General features: G+C 41.9%; 1 protein-coding gene across 1 annotated transcript in view; it reads right to left on the bottom strand.

Moving 5' to 3' along the window:
* Window positions 1-20819, bottom strand: part of DNAH9 (dynein axonemal heavy chain 9) — a 298166-nt gene that overhangs the window by 219334 nt on the left and 58013 nt on the right. The window contains exons 18-19 of the mRNA XM_057536174.1: window positions 7687-7909; window positions 6918-7084 (exon numbers count right to left, since the gene is read on the bottom strand). Of these exons, the coding sequence (XP_057392157.1) occupies window positions 6918-7084; window positions 7687-7909 (390 nt within the window). The remainder of the gene's footprint in view (window positions 1-6917; window positions 7085-7686; window positions 7910-20819) is intronic.

Here is a 20819-nt window from a genome sequence, read left to right on the forward strand (position 1 = left end):
GAGACATCCAGGGTAGGCTGGAGCGGGACGAGCATAGCCAGTTGGCGATTCAAGAGGAACACCATGTCTGGGTCTGTTCTTCAGTCTGAGAGGGTAATAAAAATACTCCCCAACTCCCCCACCCAGGTGCAGTGCGAAACACCCCTTTGTTCAAGCCCCCTTTAGACTCTGCTTCCACTTGCTGGCGTCCAGCCCACTTGACACAAAAGAGCATTGTCCTGTTACTGCAGAGGCTGTACAGGCAAAGCTCCTACCAGAAGCTACTTGTGGTGGGTGGTGTGTAAGAGACAGAGGCCAACCCTGACCTAGTCTGGCATTGCTCCCTCTAAGGGCAGTGGCGCTCAGTCTTGGCTGCCTGTTAGCGCCTCCTGGAAGCTTTAAATGATCTCCATGCCCAGGCTGCTCCCTGGTCTCCTTCAATCAGAATCCTTGGGGGCGGGACCCAGGCAACAGCATTTCCCAAACTCCCCAGGTGATCCCGATGTGCCAGGTTGGCGTCCTTCTCTGTGGTGAGGCCCTTGCTAACGGCCTGCATCACCTTCAGGGAACAGGGTCTCCAGATGTGAGAACCACTGCTAGGGACTTGGCAGTGTGAGCACAAAGCCCTCACCGCGGGCCTGCACTGCTTGGCTTTCCGGCGCTGCATGCCTCCTGTCAGGCTCCGCGTCCCCTAAGTACCTCCTTCAAGCTGCCCCTGATCTCCTCCTGCGTCCTGTGGCAGCCTCTGGCTCTGCGCTGGACTCGTGTAAGCACTACATCACGCTTTACAGTTCGAGTTCACGTTTCCTCCTCCTCTTCTTCCCAGTGGGTCCTCACGGCCCCCACTGCTCCTCCTGGTCCTCACGGCCGTGAACCTCCTTTACCCTGCGGCCCCTCCAACCTGCATTCCCGGCAGAGCCTCTCCTCCAACGTAAGAACTGCACGTGCACAGGGACCCACATGGGTCAGGAGCACCCAGAACAATGTTCAAGGAGCCTCTCATTTTCCTCCCCCAGCCTCCCTTTATCCTTTCTTCCCATCACCAGTCTCAGATCTTGTTTCTGTGTGCATGGAAGGCTAGATAGCAGGGATACCATGACTTAAGTGTGAATACCATCTTTCTCTAAAATCAGAATAGGGTATCACGGGTTCCAACATAAAGGGAAAGTTGAGAGGAAAGGAGTGATTAGAGAATTGGCCATTTCCTCTGATCCCGTGTGTGTGTGTGTGTGTGCGTGCACGTGTGTGTGTGTGTGCGTGTGTGTGTGTGTTGGTTGGTGGGGTACAGAGGGGAGGGAAAAAGGAAGAGGATGACATACAAATTCCTTTTCTTAAACTGTCTCTCCTCTCAGTTGTCTCTGGAAATATTTGACTTGACGGATGGAAAGTAATCCTAATTAAAGTCATTTACCTGAACTGCTTGCCACTTAAGCCTAATTACCATGCAACACAATAACAGTTATGCATATCATTAAATTAGTGTCAGATTAACTTTGATGCTTGCTATGTTTGATTCCCACTTGTTCCATCTAAATAGTTTTGGCTCATGTGCCTTGGTTGTGTATTTTCATCTTAAGAGAATGAGACTGAATATCACCGTGTGTCTTCACTGTTGTCCAGTCCCCAAGTGTTTCAGAACGGGCTGGAGTTCTCAGAGTTGAAGAGGGCCCTCTGTCTACATAGGAAAGTAGCTTTCTCTTCTATGAGAGCAGTAGAGAAAGAACTAGAAGGAAAGAAATGTAACATCCTCGTGGGTCAGCAGGAAAGATTACCAAGCATGAAGGTTCCTTCTGCATATTCTCTCCAAAGACTAATTGTTGGAGTGTGTAGTGTGTTGGTTCTACTTTTTATCTTTATTAGAGTGAACTTGGAAAGTGAATTTAGCTTCTTGGTGTTAGTATAAATCAGACAAATTCTAAAAGCCCACATTCTGTTTAATTTATTAATGGAATAAAATTCAGGCATATTCGATAGGACAGGTGCTATCAGAGTGTTGGGGGCTGTGGACACAGAAGACAATGAATGATCTTCCTAACTCTTCTTTCCTCAGTGCACATGAACATCCTTGAATCAATACTGGTTCCTCAAATATTTGTAGGAGGTGATCATCTGTCAAACCTATTCCAAACTTCATCTGCCCCGTGGCATAATTTTTGTTTATGGTTTAAATCTGTGGGCTTTCATTTCCTGTAGCTGAGCACACATAAAAGTTAATTTGACCTAAGTAGTGAAAGGAACCTCTAGACAGGGGAGCAAGTAACCCTCTTCCTGTTTCAAAGCTCTAGTGCAAACTGTCAGGATATTCACAGATCTGATTAATGTGCCTAATAAACTTGAAGCAGTTCTCCAAAGCCTGGGGGAACAATACAGTGTGAGAACAAGAAAGTAATAGGAGGGGAAAGGGTGTAGTTAGTCTTTGAAATTGAAACAATAATGCAAAAGTATTTTAATCTAAAAGAGAAATGCCTGGAAAGTCTGGATGAATAAAACTATAATTAAGAGAAATGGAAATACAGTGCTCATCTGCATGATCTTGGAAAAAGTATAGATTTGGGCCTGCCCTAGACATAGGCACAAAGAGAAAGAGAGGAATAAGTGACTTAAATGAATTCTTGGGAAGTGAGCAGCTGGTAAATGTCAACCTCAGTTCCATACCTGCACATACAAGGAACAGTGACACACCTGTGCTTGATACCCCACAGGTACCATAAAACTCAGCACACCCCCTCTGACCTGGTGACCTTTCGGCTCTTCCCATCCTGTGGCCCCATCTCAGGAGCAGCAGAACATACCTTTTCCAGCTTACTGGTCCAGATGGAAGATGGAGAATTACACCAGGCTCTCCCTGATCATCTCCCATATTCACTCAGTCCTGCTAATTCTCCCTCCTAAGTCTCCCTCACGTCCATCCTCCTCCCCCATGCTCACTGCCACAGCTTCAGTTCCGTCCTCCTGCTTCGCACCCAGCTGTTGCAATCACCCACCACCCCGTGGAGGCCCCACCTTGAGTCCATCTCGCTCCACTCTGCCCTCTGCAGCCACAAGACTGGTGCTTCCATGATGTGTGTTGTTCTCATGCTTGTACTCCTCAGTGCTCATTCATGGTCAAGCCCTGGTCACCTGGTCCTCTCCATCCTCATCTCCCACATCCTGCAGCCCAGCCACACATACATGCAGTCCTCCAACTGTTTATTATGTTTTCGTCTCCCTGTGTGTCTCTATGTTCTGCTTCCTTTGCCTGGAATATCTTTGCTGTCCACCTCTCTTTTTTCCAAATGGCTAAGTCTCATTTGCCCATTGGCTGAAGCACAACTTCTGCAAGGGCTGTGAACTGCCTCCCCAGTGGGCGTTAAAGTTGGCCCCAATGGACATGTCTGGTTACTCATTTTTGAAATTGACCCTGAGGCTGTAAGTCCTTGAGGTCAGGGAATCTGTATTATCTGAAGATCCTAGCACTTAAATCATTTTTTGCTGACTCCACTGTTGAGAACACAACCTCTTCTGCTCTATGGAAGCCTGACTCATGTGAGTGAGTCAGATTAACTGCAAGAACAGGGTCAAGCTGAACTAATGACATGTCTGAGGATACTGATATGTCCCTGAGAGATTTCATGACTAATACTGCTCTTTTCTCCAAATTTTGAAGGGACAAGAGACCCTGCACAAGCAAGATGAAGGCCCTTCTTTCCTCACATTTGCTGCACTGGGCTATTTGGAAAGCCTTGCTTTGCTGGTTGTCACGCAGGACAGCACCCAATGGCAGGAGGTCTTTAGGAAGGTTCTCCCCACTGTTCACAGAATCTGGTGGCTGGCCAGCTGGAAACACTGATGGTCTCCATTGAACTGGAGCTTATAAGGATCAAATGCTTTGACCCAGAAACCCCTGGATTATCCTGGTCTTGATGTGGGTAAGGAGACTGGATAACACGGCATTCATTCCTTAAAGCCAGGAAGCCTGTGCTCAAGGGCAGGAACTGAGCAAGAGAGCCGCTAGAAGCTTGCTGCATCCCTGTCACTCAAAGGGGAGAATGAGTCTCCAATTTCCAGAGGTGTGAGAAGGGCTTGAATCTGGCTATGATGGTTTAGCCGATTACTGAGAAGCGAGAGAGCTCAGCTAGGAATGTGCTGATACAGCTTCAAGTTAAGAACAGAAAGAAGAAGAAAAACTCAACTTGAACATTAAGAAAGAACCTCCCCCAATGACCTGACTTCATCCTGCACCTGTCAGACTACAAAGGCCAAATGAGACACGCACTTTCCTTTTCCTCCCAAAGACAAGATCAGCGTGAGCTTCACCTATAATCTAATCGGGAACAGAAACGTGCCTTCACAGAGATGCATTTTAGAAATTGATCTGAAAGTGGAGGAACCAGAACTCAACTCATTTGCCACACACAGTGTCTGCACATTTTAAACACACACATTCATGCACACAAAACTAAGAAACAAACTCATGCGTTGACACCCATGAAGATTCCCTTCAGCAATAAATCCACAATTCTGTTCTAGTCTTGATAGTTTTCTTGACAAGAAGGGAAAAACATCAAAATTGCAGTAATGTTTGGCTTTCCACACTGCTGTGAGCAGTTCTTTTCAAAGTAGTCTCTTGCAAAGATTCATCTGCATGTTAAATTAACAGATGTGAATTTGCAAGACCCAGTTAAGGGTAGCAATATCCTCACAGCCAGCAGATAGATATCAATAAAAGTGCTAAGAAAGAAAAACCAATGCAGCTACCAAATTAAAAAACAACAAGAGCTGATCAATATACACATGTGGTGTAACTAGGAAGGAGGGATACCAGATTTCCAATAGACATACAGAAACACACCAGCAAACGAGTGCTGTTCCATTCAGGCAGTCTCAGGAGTCTTTTTGGGAAGATATTTCACCAGACATCTTTGGAATTCCTTTTTAGAAATTGCTTAAAAAAGAGACAGATGATGTAAAGATATCAGTGTCATTACCTTTGTGGCTGTTGCCTTAGGTATGGATGTTGTTAGCACTGAGCAGAAATACCCAGCTTGATTGCCCACCTGCCTCACCAGCTTTGGCCCTGTATGATCAGTGTTGAATTTCAGAAATTCAACTGCATGGCCAAAGGAGAATCAAAAGAATGTGCTTCAGACTCTGAAGGAATAGTCCCAAAAGAAGTTCCACAAATGTTTTGAGCAATAGATGCTTCTTTGGAACAAGGGCATGGCTCCTAAGGCACTTATTCTAAAGGGACACAGACTCATTTGGAGTTATATGCCCTGGCATGATTGCTTAAAAGGGAACCAGTTACTTCCCTTAGGGAGGCAGTCTCTACCTTGGCTGCACACTGGAGTCACCTGGGGAGCATTACAAACTACTGATGCCCGGTGTCACCGCCAGAGAGTCTGATTTAGTTGGTCTGTGGGACAGACTGGACCCCAGGTGATTTTCATGCTTTAGAGCTCCACGTTGTGCGTTTATCCTAAGCACAGTTTACACATCTGTCCTCCCCTGCCTCTTGACATACTCATCTCGTGCTCTCTAGCCCCAAGTATAATGCTTGGGAGACAGTAGCTGCTTAAGAAATGTTTGATGAATGAATAATAGAATAGGTAGGCCCTTACTGTGTGCCAGGTGTGGTGACCAAGTCTCAGTTTGCCTGAAATAGAGGGGCTTCCCTGGATGTATGCCTTTCAGTGTTAAAACCACAACTGTCCCAATTAGCACAACACTGTAAATCAACTATACTTTAATAAAAAAAAAAAAAAAATAGAAAAGAAAAAAAACCCCAAAACTGTCCCAGGTAAACCAGGATGGCTGGTTACCCTAGTGCCAGGTCCTATGCTAAAATCTTGCAAAGATTCGTTATTTAATCCTATCAACAACCTTATGAGGTGGATACTATTATTAACCCCGCTTTACAGATGAGGCAACTGAAGCAAAGAGATATTAAGTGACTGCCCTGACTTAGGCAGTGAGTAGTAAACCTGAGATTAGATACCGGTCTTGTTAAATCCAGAGTCCATGTACTTAATCATTATGTTGTCTTTCCTCCCGATAAAGCTGTGATTTATTTTTCCATTTTGTTTGTTGCTTTAGCGTGTATCTCTCAATGTCAGATTTCTGTAAGTAACCCTTGAAAATAAAAAGCTTCCTTGCTCCTTACATAGGGCATTTTTCAGTCTAGTGACTTCCAAAACTACAGAAGAGACCCAGCAGGAAGTCCAGCTAGGGAAACAGAAGCAAACCCCGGAGCTGGACTGAGGGGAGAGTGTCCACTTCAGCTGGCATGTCAGCAGACACAGAACCGGCTGGTTCTCCTGGCTGGAGCCCCTAACACCGAGGAGCAGACCAGGAGCAGACCCTGTAGATTTCTCCACCAAGGCAGTGAGCAAAGGACTTGTGTGTGTGTGTGCACGTGGGCACGTGTGGATGGGTGTTGCCCATCCCACAGCTGTTTTGTTCGTGTAAAGACCCCTGACCACAAGTAGGGAGGAGCCTGAGAACTAACTACTAAGCAGAGAAAGTACACCTTGAAGTAAATCCATCACTTCAAATCCTGCCATTAGGCTACTGAAATGCCTTCCAAAATTATTTTAAAATTCTATCAGCCACTTTTTTAAACCGAAAGAACAGGAGTCTGGGAGAATTTAGAATACTAACAGTTTAGTAAAAACCTAGTACTCTTACCACACACAATCCCTTTATAGACCTGGAGACACAGAAGCTTCTAGACTTTTTCTTAAGTATTTGTACAGCCTTTGTTCACCCCACACGGGCCGCAGCGGTACTCTGTGAACATGAGCACCAGGTTCTAACCAGTGGACCTAAGCGGGAGGGAAGACTAGTAACTAGTCGTCTCTTGTTGAAAGAATACGCGAACTCCACGGAGAGATCACCGTGACTTAAGATGCTGCCGTGCTTAAAGGCCGGGAAGCAGTGGTGGCAACTTGGGTGCATACCTGAAGGGGGCTTCTCTGCGGAATTGCTCCCAGAACCGCCACTGCTCTGCCTCGAAGGCCGCGCACCTCTGGCGGAGGAGGGTCACTTCATTTGCCTGCAGGGGGGCCACCTGCTGCCTCACGGTAACAGCCATCTTTTTAATGTAGTTCCATTTCTCAGGCAGCTCCTGCAAAAGAGACCTCAGTGTGGTCAGACCCTCCCCCACAGTCCTGAGGCTGGACGCACCCGGATGTCTTCATCTCTGCCCTGATGCCAGGCTCTGATGCCGTGGCATCGTTCGACCCTTCCTTGACTCGGCTCCCTGGATGCCCACTCTCCCGACGATGACCTACTTCTGATTCAACACTATCCTTCTTGCCCTTAACTTCTAACCCAGTAACCCTTGCACTTTTCTTCACTTTCTAAGAGTGCCTAGTTATTTCCTTTTATGCCCCACATCTCCTCTTAGACCATCATAACATTCCTCAGACCTGCTGTTTTTTCTCCGAATGAAAAATTCAGCTCTTCCCTAATTCTGGAAAAAGAACCCAAACACATCATCCACATCAGTTCTCCCATATATGTCCAGCGTTACAGTGTTTCATATTTATTGAGTTTCAAGAAAGTGGTACACATTATACATGTGTGACACATTTAGCTCCAAAGCATGGACCTTGAATTATCACCAAGCCCTGTTTTTCATTTACTTCAACCCACCTCATCTCACTCTGAAATCCCCAAACTTTCCGTCTATCTCTTTTATTAAGAAAACATAAGCTTTGCACTGACCTCCAGCTGCCTGAACAGTGTTTCCGGCAATTCTTGTCCATAGGTCTTCAGCAATTCAATAGTCTGCTTTAAAGGCTCAAACATCTCATCGGTGCTGCTCTGTCGTTCTTTAAGAGCCATAAGGTGTCCCATAATTTCAACCAATCCTTGGAAATCTCCTTTTCCGACTTTCTTGAGCAAGCCACTCTCGCTGTTTTTAATAAATGTTTCAAGGTCGGCCAAGCTGAGCAAAACAAACAGAATGTGAGGAGCCATTCTCCTTTCACTCCTTGAAAGGAAGATTTATTTATTTCCCCAACATTAATAGCTATTATTATGGAAAACTCTCCATCCTCATGGTATTATTATGGAAAACTCTGCATATCCTGAGGGTATTATTATGGAAAACTCTCCACATCCTGATGGTAAGATATGACCCTCTTCAGAAGTGTCAAGCTCGCAAAGGACAAAGACTTAGCCCTCCATGATGGAGGGTGCATTACGGGGACAACTGGTGAAATGTGAATAAGTCTGTACTAAGTAAGTTACTACTTCCACATCAATACTAACTCCTTGTGTTGGTAACTGTACCACGGTTATCTAAGATGATATCATTTGGGAAAGTTGAGTAAAGGTAAAAGAGAATTCTTTGTATTATTTTTACAACTTTTTTTGTTAAGTCTGAAATTATTTCAAAGTGAAATTATTTCAAAGTAAATATATTACAAATTATGTTGTGAATCTCAAATTATTTTTTAAAAAACTGAAAATAAATACTATGGCCTCTAAGGTCATACACACTTGGGTTTAATTTTGACACTTACTAGATGTGTAACCATGGCCAAGTCATTTAACATCTCTGAGCCTCAGTTTCCTCATCTATAAGATTGGAAAAATCATTTCTTTCTCACTGGTTATTGTGAGAGTTAAATGAGATTCATTCTTGAATTCAAAAATGTTTACTGGGCAAATAGTACAAGCCCTAGCCGGCTTCCAGGTTCTGAGGATAAGATAATAAATAAGATAAACAAAGTCTCTGTCCTTATGAAACTTACATTCTAGTGGGAAAAATAAATATGACACAGATCAATGAGATAAATGGTACAGTTTCACATGGTGATGAGTGCCATGAGATAAGGGCATAGAGACTAAGGTCAGAACTATTTTATATGAAGTGGTCAGTAAAGGCCTTTCTATGGAGGTGATGTTTGAGCAGAAATGTAAACAATATGAAGGAGTGAGCCAAGAAAGAAACAGGAAAAGAGCTTTCCAGGGAGAGGGGGCAGCATGAGTAAAGGCGCTGAAGCTGGATTCAGTTTGATTCTCTTGAGGAAAAGGGGAAAGTCAGAGTAGCAGAAGCATAAGGAGAAGAGAAGGGAGCGCCGAGGGAGAAGAGGTCAGAGAAACGGCCAGACACTGGGAGGCCTTATTGGCCATGATAAGAAGCTCAGATTTTATTCTAAGTGTGAGAATTCTGAGTAGGAGAAGGGTATAATTTGACTGGTTTTCAAAAAGAACTATAGATGGAGGAGAACAGATTTCAGCTGGAGGCGGTGATGATGATGGTGATGGTGACATGGGTGGGGAGACAGGAACAGAAGCCGGGGGGCATTTAGGGACTATTGTGGTTGTCTGGATGACAGAAGATACTGGCTTTGACCCGGATGGTGGACATGAGGAGTGGTCAGATTCAGGGCAGTTTTGCATGTAGAGCCAATAAAACCCACTAATGGGCTGGGGGAGGGGTGTGAGGGAATAAAGAAATCAATAAGGACTCCTGGTAATGGGGTGAATGATGATGCCATTTAAAGAGATGGGGAAGAATTGGGGAAGAGTGGGGTTTTTTTGGAGGGAGAAGAGGGAAGGAGATAAGTTTTACACATGTTAGGTTTAGGGAATTCCCTGGTGGTCCAGTGGTTAGGACTTGGCACGTTCACTGCCGGGGCCCTGGTCAGGGAACTAAGATCCCGAAAGCCACCTGGCCCAGTCTAAATAAATAAATAAATAAATGTGTTAGGTTTGAGATGCCTCCCAGACACCTAACGGAGATACTTATTAGGCAGTTGAATTGAAGTCTAGAGTTCTTAAGAGACGGGGCTAAAAATATAAATTTGGTAGTTATCAGCACACAGATTATTCAAAGTGTTAGATTAAATATCACCTGGAATATGGCTGTGGCTAGAAATGAAATTCCAGGATCGAGGCTTCAGGAGTTCTAATATTTTGAGTCCTGGAGGAGATGAGCCCAGTCAAGGAGACCTTGAAGGAGGAAATCAAGAAAGTGAGGTCTCCTGAAGAAACCGTTTGGGAAGGAGGGAGTGATCAGCTGTACCAAATACTGCAGAGAGATACAAGTAAGACGATGACTGATAATCACCATTGGCTGTGGCCATATGAAAATCATCGGTGCTCTTGGCAAGACTGGTTTTAGTTGAGCGGTCTAATAAAGGCCTGACTGGAGGATATGTTGGAGAATGTGGATTTCTGTTTCTAGCTGTATGATGTACACGATAATATGAATGACCCTTCTGCTAAGACAACAGAAATGCTTAAGCACATATTTCAAAATCATTTAAAAATGCATCACTAAGGTGGCATGAAATTAAGGAATCTCCAGAAGCTGAAAATGTAGTGAAAGCAAGAACCCTGGGAGGTAAGCAAGGTTCAAAGCTGGCTTTCACAGGATAGTTTCTATTGAACCCTGGAGATCTTGAGCTTCTACTTTGATTATTTATGAGAACTGGGGAACAGATGATTAAGCCTAGGGCCCACTCAAGGTGAGGAAGCTAATGGGAAGCTGCGTGTGAAGTTGCAACGCTGTTAAGGGTGAACAAGAAATAAACAGGCTGCATGGTATGGGACAGCATGGAAACTCGCCCGAATTAACCATGGCACTAGATGGACTGCTGTAAGTTGAGGTACAAGTGGTCTGGGGTTGGAAGAGTCCCTTGATGACCGGCAGAAACAAATGAAAATCCTTTCTGGAGGAATGCAACAAGAATCCAATCCTCAAAGGATTACTCTCCAAGGAACATGATTTTATAATCAAAAGTCACAAAATACATAAGGAAAGAAGTCACCATGAGTGGGAGCCAGCAGAAACAGCTGAATTAAACCTGTGAATATTTCAGATACTGGAATTCAGGTGCAGAATATAAAATAGCAATATTTAATATGTCAAAAGACAAAAGAGTTCTTGTTTAGGTGCTTTGCTTTACTATTTCTGACCCACATACCAGGAGCAAAGGCTTTCCCTGCAGTTTCCCAGACATCTATTCAAGATTCACTAAGAAAAACAACTTCATCCTTTTAAGTATGATATATCAGTTTGTACAGAAATGCTTTCTTTAGGAATCACCCTTCAGAAGCCTAGATAAACTCTTACATTCTCAACAGGTCACCATGCCTTACCCTGGCCCCAACCTGCCTTTATGTTCAAGCATAAATTCAGCATTGTCTCATAGTCAGGAATGGAGGTGACTTCGGCAGCTTTCCAAATATGCCCAGAATCTGTGATAGTGTGTGGACCTTTGTATCGAATGATGGATTCAAGAAGTGACAAAACTTATTGAAGTGGATAACATGAAAATTATGGCCTGTGATGGCATTATTTTGTGAAAAGAAACTTTTAATATGTGTTCTAGCAATGCAAAAATGATCATACCGTGCTATGTTAGCAGGCAATTCCAGTAGAAAGAAGCTAATAATTTTCCATAGGCCTTTATGTTAACTTTGATCTATGGCAAGAAGAAACAAACCATTTTTAGGCTGACAAATCAAAAGTTATCTTAAGATCATCCTCTAGTAAATGTATTCTAAAACTTGAAAAATGAATAAATAAAAAAGAAGGAATTTGAGCAAAGAATGGGAGGGTATAAAAATGAGTAAGCAAAACTGTAAAATAACCAAATATAAGATCTAAAAATGGAAAGTATAGTTAAAATTTAAAGCTCAATGAATGGATTAAACAAGAGATTTAGACAAAACTAAAAGAGAGAATTAGGCTGCTGTTTGATAAAAGTGGAGAAATTATTCAACTGCAGTAAAGAAAGACAAACAACTGAAAACTGAAAATTATTCAAATACATGGGGGATATTTAAAAGTGTATAAGTGTAACAAGTGTAATAAGAGGTCCAGAAGGAGGTAATAGAGAGAATGGGCAGGAAGCAATCTCTGAGGATATCTTGGCTGAGAATTTTCTTGAATTAATGAAAGACACCAAATATAATATCAAGGAAGCCCAACAAATTCAAGGTGAAATTAATATAAAGAAACCCTCACGTAAGTACTTCAGTATGAAACTGCAGATTACCAAAAGTGAAAAAAAATCTTAAAATTAGCTGCAGGGAAAAGATGGATTTCTATTAATAAAAAAAAACCCTAAGTTGATGGCTGACGATGCAACACCAAAAATGAAGCCAGGACACAATGGAATAATATTTTCAGTAGGCTTACAGAAAATATGTTATCCTACAATTCTCTCTTCCACATATCAATTCTTTCAAGAACAAGGGCAAAATACATGCATTTGGAGAGAAAAAGAATGAGAGTTTTACCAAAAGAACCTTATTAACGGACCTTCTAATGACTACAATTCAGATAGCGAGTCTGCAATGTAGGAAGATGGAATGAGCAAAGATATTGATAAATATGTAGATAAATTTAAATAAACAGTGAGGGTATAAAAATAACATATGATTTGTGGAGTTTAGATAAATAGCAGAGAACAATTGAAATTACTTGGAATTATAGAATATAATTTGATGTATGAACGGTTGAGATCAAACTAAAGTCCTTGTATTGGTTGTGAAAAGAGTAACAGTACTGATTAGTTTATTCCTTTTAAGAATGTTTTTTAAAATAGTTATGGTTAGCTATTAGAAAAGAAGACTTAGATAGCACAACAGCCAAATTAGCAGAAGGGAAAAAATGGAATAAGAAAAAGGAAAAATAAAAGAAAATATTTTAAAAAATTCAACCCAAAAGCAAGCAAGAAAGAAAAAAAAGAAAAGAAGAACAAATAGAGAGGACACAATAAAATGGTACAAATGAATTCAAATATAGCACAATAGACATTAATGAACAAAACGCTCCAGTTAAAAGAAAGATATTAAGGTAGATAAAACATTCAGTTCTATACCAATTATAAAGATCTCTCCTAATATAAAGGCACAGAAATATTGAAAGCCAGAGGATAAAATAAGAGACACCAGGCAAATGTCACACAAAGGAAATTGGTTTTGTTATACTAATATACAACAAAACACACTTTAACACAAGAAATATAGCTAGTGATAAAAGATTTTTAACGTGTGGCTAAAAGATTCAATTTTCCAGGAATATATAAAAAGTCAAACGCTGTACGCTTACATAGTATAACCTTAAAAAATATGAAACAGGGCTTCCCTGGTGGCGCAGTGGTTGAGAGTCTGCCTGCCAATGCAGGGGACACGGGTTCGAGCCCTGGTCTGGGAAGATCCCACATGCCGCGGAGCGACTAGGCCCGTGAGCCACAATTGCTGAGCCTGCGCGTCTGGAGCCTGTGCTCCGCAACAAGAGAGGCAGCGATGGTGAGAGGCCCGCGCACTGCGATGAAGAGTGGCCCCCACTCGCCGCAACTAGAGAGAGCCCTCGCACAGAGGCGAAGACCCAACACAGCCATAAATAAATAAATAAATAAATAAATAAAATTAAAAAAAAAAAAAGAAACAAAAAGTGACAGAATTACAAGGAGAAACTGACACTCTACCATCAAAGTGGAAGATTTTTAACACAGTTATCTCAGTAATTGATAAATTAAGCAGCCAAAAAAAAAGGCAGCGAGGTTATAGTGGATTTGAAGAAAACAAGTTTGATCAAATAGGCATGCACAGAACATTATACCCAACATTTATAGAGTACACATTCTTTTCAAATATGCACAGAACATTTATAAAAACTGACCAAATTCAACAAATTTCAGAGGCTTGTTATTACATATGTTACATTCTCTGACCACAATACAATTGTTAGAAATTAATGACAGAATTGCAACTAGAAGAACCCATGTTTTAAGATTAAAAAAAATATAAGCACATCATAATGAATGTTAAAAATATTTAGAGCTTAATTATTACTAAGACTTGTGAGATGTAGGTAAAATTGTACTTAGAAGGGAATTTATAACTTTAAGAGTTACATTAAAAAAGACAGAGGGCTCAAGGTGAATAGCAAAGCACACATTTTAACTTAGCCAAAGGACAGAAAATAAACCCAAAGAAAATAGAAGGAAATAATAAACATAAAAGAATAAATTATCAAAATAGAAATCAAATTATAATAAAGAGGATCAATGGGTCCATAAGATTGTTCTTTGTAAATCTCTTGGAAGATTAATTAAGTAAAGAAGCCAGAAAACACAATAGAAATGAATAGAAATCTAAAAAGGAACATATCCATAGATTCTGTAGAGATTAAACAGGTAAGAGCATAATATAAATTTCATGACAATAATTTAAAGATTTACATGAAATGGATACATCCCTAGAAAAATATGACTTACTAAGGAATAGAAAACCTTAATATTCCTATAAACATTAGAGAAATTACAGGTAAAAATCTTGCCACAAGCAAAATACCAAGCCAGATGTTTCAATAGGAGATTTAAACTTTCAAGGATCAGAGAATTTCAATCTTACACCAGCTCTTACAGAGAATAAACAAGAAGGTCACTTCCTAACCCATTTTATGAAGCTAGCAAAACCACAGAGCAAGATCAGACAAAGATGTTACAGAAAGGAAAAACTGAAAGCCAGTTTGATCAAACATAGACACCTCAGTGCTAAATAAAATATCTGCAAACAAAATCAACCAATGAATACACTGAAAAAGACAGTATTTCATGTTGGGCTTAACTCAGTAATGCTAGGTTGGTTCAGTATTAGAAACCAAATAATATAGTCACAACTTTAACATACTTAGGGGAAAAAAACAGAATTATCTTAATGGAGTGAGAAAAAGCACTTGATAAAATGTTATATCCATTTTCGCTAAATCCTCTTAACAAATTAGGACTAGAAGGGAACTTCGTTAATCAGATAAAGAGAAGCCATAAAAAACTCACAGAGCATTATACTAAGTAGTGAAATGTTGAAAGTATCCACTTTAAGACTGGGGACAAGACAAGGATACTTACCATCACCACTTCATTCGATGCTATACTGACAGTCCTAGCCAGTGTGGTCAGATAAGAAACAGCGATAAAACGCATTTTAAAAAAAAGACTGAGGAGGAAGAAATAAAATTATCATAACTTTGTAGATGATGATTATGCACATAGCAAACCCCAGAGAGTACACAGATGAATTATTAGAATTAACAACTTATTTAGTAGAGTTGCTTGATACAAAATCGACATGCAAATGTCAATTCATTTCCATGGAAAATACGATTTTAAAATATCATTTACACTAGGAAACAAAAAATAAAATATTAAGGAATAAATCTTAAGAAAGACGTGAAAATCATTTTAAAGGAAACGATTACAAAATTTCACTGAAGGACATTAAGGAAGATAAATGGAGAGACAACATGTTCTTAGGAATACTCATTACTACAAAGATGACAATTCTCCTCAAATTGATCTATGGTCACTGCAAGTATAATCAAAATCCCAATGGATTTTTTCTTCTACAATCTGATTTTAAAATGTATGTAAAATAGTAAGGAAGGGCTGAGAATGACTGAGACATTCTTAATGAAAGTGAACAAGGTAGGGACTCGCCCTGCCAGATATCAAGATTTATTACAGAGCTATAGTAATTAGGACTGCATCATATTAATGCAGTGACCGACAAAGAGCTATTTAACGCGAAAGATAAAACTTGTAGGAGAGGATGTAAGAGAGTATCATCAGGATCTCAGGACAAGAAAGGATTTATTTAACAAGAGAAAAGAAGACAACACAAGGGAAAGATGGACACATTTGGCTACATAAAAATGAACTTGTCATCAAAATATACCATAAATGGAGTGGGAAGACGGCCACAAAACGGGAGACTAAATCTGCAATATGTACAATCAGCAAAGGATTAGATATACAATACATAAGTCACTTCTAAGTATAAAAAGGGAGAAGATAAAGTCCAGCAAAAAATGGGCAAGAGCTACGAAGAAGCACAGAATAGGAAGCATAATGACTCATCCAAAAACACAAAAAGATGAGCCACTTTATTCATAGTCAGAGTAATGTAAAATGTCTATCACAGTGAGATACCACTAAGCTCCCACCAGAATGGTCAGCAGTAAACAGTTTGTCAGCAGCAAGAGGTGTTGGGGACGTGGGGCTACGGGAATCTTCACAAATGGCCGATCCACCTTGGCGAGAGTTGTCATTACGTGCACTGACCCAGCAATTCCACTCCTAGCTATACACCCTAGAACCATGTTTGCTCATGGATACCATGATAGCTGTATAAGAGAACGCATAGCAACCTTGTTGATATTAGTGAAACCATCTGAAACAACCATATCAACCACAGAATGGATAGATAGATTGTGGCATTTTCAGATGATGGGATACCCTACAGCAGTGGAAATGAATGAACTACTGCTATATTCTCAGCGTGGATGGGTCTCAAATATAATGCTGAATAAAAGAAACAGGACAGAGGGATATATAGTATGCAACACTGTTTCATTTTTATAGCTTTAAAATGCAAATCTCAATATATGTATATCTGTGTGTGTGTTTGTGTGTGTACATATATATATATACTAAGCAATGAAGAAAAGTATGAGAAGGATTATTTCACATTTAGGGCAGGGGTGACATCTGGTAGGGAGGAAGAGGGATTTAATCAGGGAAGAGTACATAAGGGAATTTTAAAATGTAGCTAATGTTCTGTTTCTTCGCTGGATAAAGCAAATGCGAGTATTTGTTCTAATATTTTTCTCTAAATCACCTGTATGCTACATTTTTTAAAATTTCTTTTTTCTTAATTTATTTTACTTTATTTATTGTTGGCTGCATTGGGTCTTCATTGCTGTGGGTGGGTTTTCTCTAGTTGCGGTGAGCGGGGCTACTCTTTGTTGTGGTGCGCGGGCCTCTCACTGCGGTGGCTTCTCTTGTTGCGGAGCACCAGCTCTAGGCACGTGGGCTTCAGTAGTTGTGGCTCGTGAGCTCTAGAGCGCAGGCTCAGCAGTTGTGGTGCACGGACTTAGCTGCTCCGCGGCATGCGGGATCTTCCGGGACCAGGGCTCAAACCTGTGTCCCCTGCATTGGCAGGCGGATTCTTAACCACTGCACCGCCAGGGAAGCCCCTATGCTACATTTTATAATAAAATTTCTTGTAGAGAGAGAATGGAAGATGAAGAAGTAAAGTGATCAAGTACAGACACATCTTTTGAGGACTTTTGCTATGAAGGAGGGCACACAGAAATGATGCTGTGGCTGGAAGGACTCCTGGGACCGTGTTCCTTTTTTTTTTTTTAAGATGCCAGATACGACAATATATTTGCATTCTGTGGAAAATGTATGAAAATAGATGGTGTTGTTTATAGGGAATATTTAAGGAAGTAAGTTCTCAAGTAGATGAGAGGAAAGAGGCTGGACTTAGAAAACCAGCTTATTCACTGTAACAGGAGAGGTAGTTGAACGTATGGCTTCAAATGCAGGTAGGTTGGTAGATACGCTGGTGAAAGGTGAGTTAGTTCTCTTGTGATTGGTTCTAATTTTTCAGTGAAATGAGAGGCAAGGCTATAAGGGCAGAGAGGATATTTGAGGTTTAAGGAGAGAGGAAAAAAAGAGTCTACGGGAGTTGGGAAGAATCTATGAAAATGTTCATAAAAATATTTATGTTCATAAATTTAATATGAGATTGGTCAGAAGACTGGTTTGTTTTTCCTTCATCAAGGATGAATTGCTCAGGTGCAGGTGTGGGGCACTGAATTTAAACAGTCAGGGTTTTACGAGGTGGGAACGGGAATGGGGAGCAAGGGTGATAAACACTGAGCTATCCTGATAAAGCATCGGGACCAATGGATTGGAAATCCTGATGGGTCTGAAGAACTTTGCATGGCGCCGTTGCCAAGTAAGACAGCTGGAAAGATACCAAGTGGTGGTCAGAGAATGGAACGCATTAACCTGAGATTCTGAAGGGGAAGCAAGTACTTGCTCATCTTTCCTTCCACTCCACTGAGGGCACAACATGGAATTAGGTAGCAGAGGTATGACGGAAGGAAAGGGCAATGGAGAGAGAGGTCAAGAAAATGAGAGGCAGGTATAATGAAGGCTCCATGTGGATGCTGAGTCACTGAGGATGATTATCAGCAGCAGGATGGGAAAGGGAGACTGAGCCAGATGACATGACCTGCAACGAAGGGGAGGAATGGCTAAGGGCTTGGCAGGTGACTGCAGCAGCGACAAGTGGCAGGTTGTACTGTCTGATAGAATTCACTCCAGTGGAGCCGGAGGTTTTGAGGGAGGACCAGGTGGAATGGTCTGGAAGCAGCAATGAAGAGCAAGAATATCTCATCTACCTCTAGGCCCAGTGGTAAGAGGGATACAGGAGAAAAATCAGCCCTACTTGGGACGGCTGCAGGGAAGCAGTATCCTCAGGAGAGAGCTGGGTTTCAGTTGGAGCAAAAACAGGATGAGAGAAGACGAAGGGACAGTGGACTTTGTTGATGCAAGATCCTGAGGTCCAGGGTAAGAGCACAGGGGAGGGCTTTGCAAGGGCAAGGGTGGGACTGAGTAAGATCAGGGCATAAGGAGCTGAATGGGGATGAGAGTTAAGATGATGCTATGGACTGAATGTCTGTGTCTCCCAAAAATTCATATGTTGAAGCCCCAACTCCCCAGTTGTGATGGTATTTGGAGCTGAGGCCTTTGGGGAGGTAATTAGGGTTAGATGAGGTAATCAGGGTGGGGCCCCCATGAGGGATTAGTGGCCTTATAAGAAGAGGAAGAGGGAGATCTCTCTTTTTCTCTCTGTGCACAGGAACTGAGTAAAGGCCACGTGAGGACACAGTGAGAAGACGACTGTCTGCAAGCTAGGAGGAGAGCTCTCACCAGGAATCAAATTGACTGGCATCTTGATCTTAGACCTCTTAGCCTCTTGAATAGTGAGAAATAAATTTGTGCTGTTCAGGTCACTCAATCAGTGGTATTTTGTTATGGCAGCTACAAGGATCCTAATACCAATTCCAATGCCTATGGGTCGGTAGGAGGGTACGCCACACCACCAAGCAATTCTCCAACACCAACTGCTTGTCCTACAACTTGACTCAATTCTGACACTATTTACCTGGAGATTCCACAGGTTAAGGGCTCAGTCCTACAAGACTGCCTCACCCGCTTCAGACCCAAACACTAGTCCAGGTTGTCACCTTGCCTCTGACTGACCAGCTATAGGACAGAGGTTCCAATGACCTCCTCCTTGCATTTGATTAATTTGCTGGAGTGGCTCATGGAACTCAGAGAACCTGTTTACTCATTAGATTACTGGTTTGTTATAAAAGGATATAACTCAGGAGCAGCCAGATGGAAGAGATGCACAGGGCAAGGTATGGGAAAGGCTGTGGAGCTTCTATACCCTCTCTGAATGCACCACTCCTCCGAATCTCCACGCATTCACAAACCGGGAGCTCTTGAAACCCTATCTTTTTGGTTTTTATGGAGACTTTATTACACAGGTATGACTGATTATACCATCAGCCATTGGAGACTGATTCAACCCCCAGCCCCTCTCTCCTCCCTGGAGTTCTGGGGAGTGAGACTGAAAGCTTCAACCTCTAATCACATGGTTGGTTGTCCTGACAACCACCTCCCATCCATAGGTGAGGTCCAAAAGTTACCATTAACATAACAAAAGATACCTTTATGGCTCTCACCACTTAGGAAATACAAGGGTTATAGGCGCTTTTGCCAGAAACAGGGATGAAGACCAAATACTGGGTTGGCCAAAAAGTTCATTCGGGTTTTCCCATGCATCTTATGGAAAAACCCAAATGAACTTTTTGGCCAATCCAATATATATATCTTATTACAAATCGCAGTATCACAGCAGTCCAAGCTGAATAAGACAGATGATAACGAAGGATTGGATTTCTGACAGTAAATGAAGTATTTATGTAAGACAAGGTGGGATTAATCCTGACACCTACTAAGAGAAGGTGGAAATCACAGAATTACAAGGCACATAGTAGACACTCAATAATAAATATTTTTTATTGTTCTTATTATTTCTTTTTTTATCTAATTTTTGAGAACACAATGAGACATTCTCCCAAAGTGTAGCAAAGTAATCAGTTTATGGATCACCAACTATTAAAACTGGAAGGCACCTTACAGGAATCCAGTCAAACTGTCTTCTTTCAGAGACAAGGAAACAGGGGTTCAAGGAGGACTCAGGCCTTCTCAATGCTCTATCACGTGTTTTCCTGTTAAAACAACTGTTACATCCTGTGAAGCCTCACCTGGTAGGGACACATGGAAGCTGCTGTCACTATGCCCTGTATCAACCCTGTGTTTCTGATGCTCTGACATTTGGGGCCTTGTCGGCCCTGGAGGGATTGACCCTCCCAGGGTTAGCCAGTTCCTAGAGATAGTAAACACCCTGCTTTTGACTGTGCCTTTCAAATGCAAGCCAATCAATCCAAAGTCCATATCCCCAACCACCTCCTCCATCTGGCTCTCATTCTCCAGGCCACAGTTCACCTGCCCTATAATCCCACAGCCAGGTACCAGACAACATACACCCCAGAGCCTGTTAAAATTATTTTAAATACTAGCCAATCCTAAACCTGCTCCTAAACCTGGAGAAGAATGTCTTGCCCATTCTTCTCCATGGAAGCCGTAATAAAAGCTCTTGCCCGTGTTTCCCCTCACTCCCTCTGCTTCCTGATTAACACTGGTGCCCCCCACTTGGCCCCGCATGGTGTGCTGTGCCCCCCTCCTCTTGGGATCTATGAGCCTAACAAACTGTCTTTTCAATAGCCGTCATCTCCTGATCTGTTGGCCTTGCCATACCTAAATAATAACATCTGCATCTGAACCATGTCCCCATGTCCTTGGGTCACCAGACCTGCTAATGGAGAGGGACCACAGAGCACAGAGCTGTCCCCTCAACAGTACTCCATTCAGGGGCATCACTGCCACCTCCCCAACTGCCAC

This window comes from Balaenoptera acutorostrata, chromosome 20, assembly GCF_949987535.1.
Source record: "Balaenoptera acutorostrata chromosome 20, mBalAcu1.1, whole genome shotgun sequence".
In the NCBI taxonomy this organism is placed as follows: Eukaryota; Metazoa; Chordata; class Mammalia; order Artiodactyla; family Balaenopteridae; genus Balaenoptera; species Balaenoptera acutorostrata.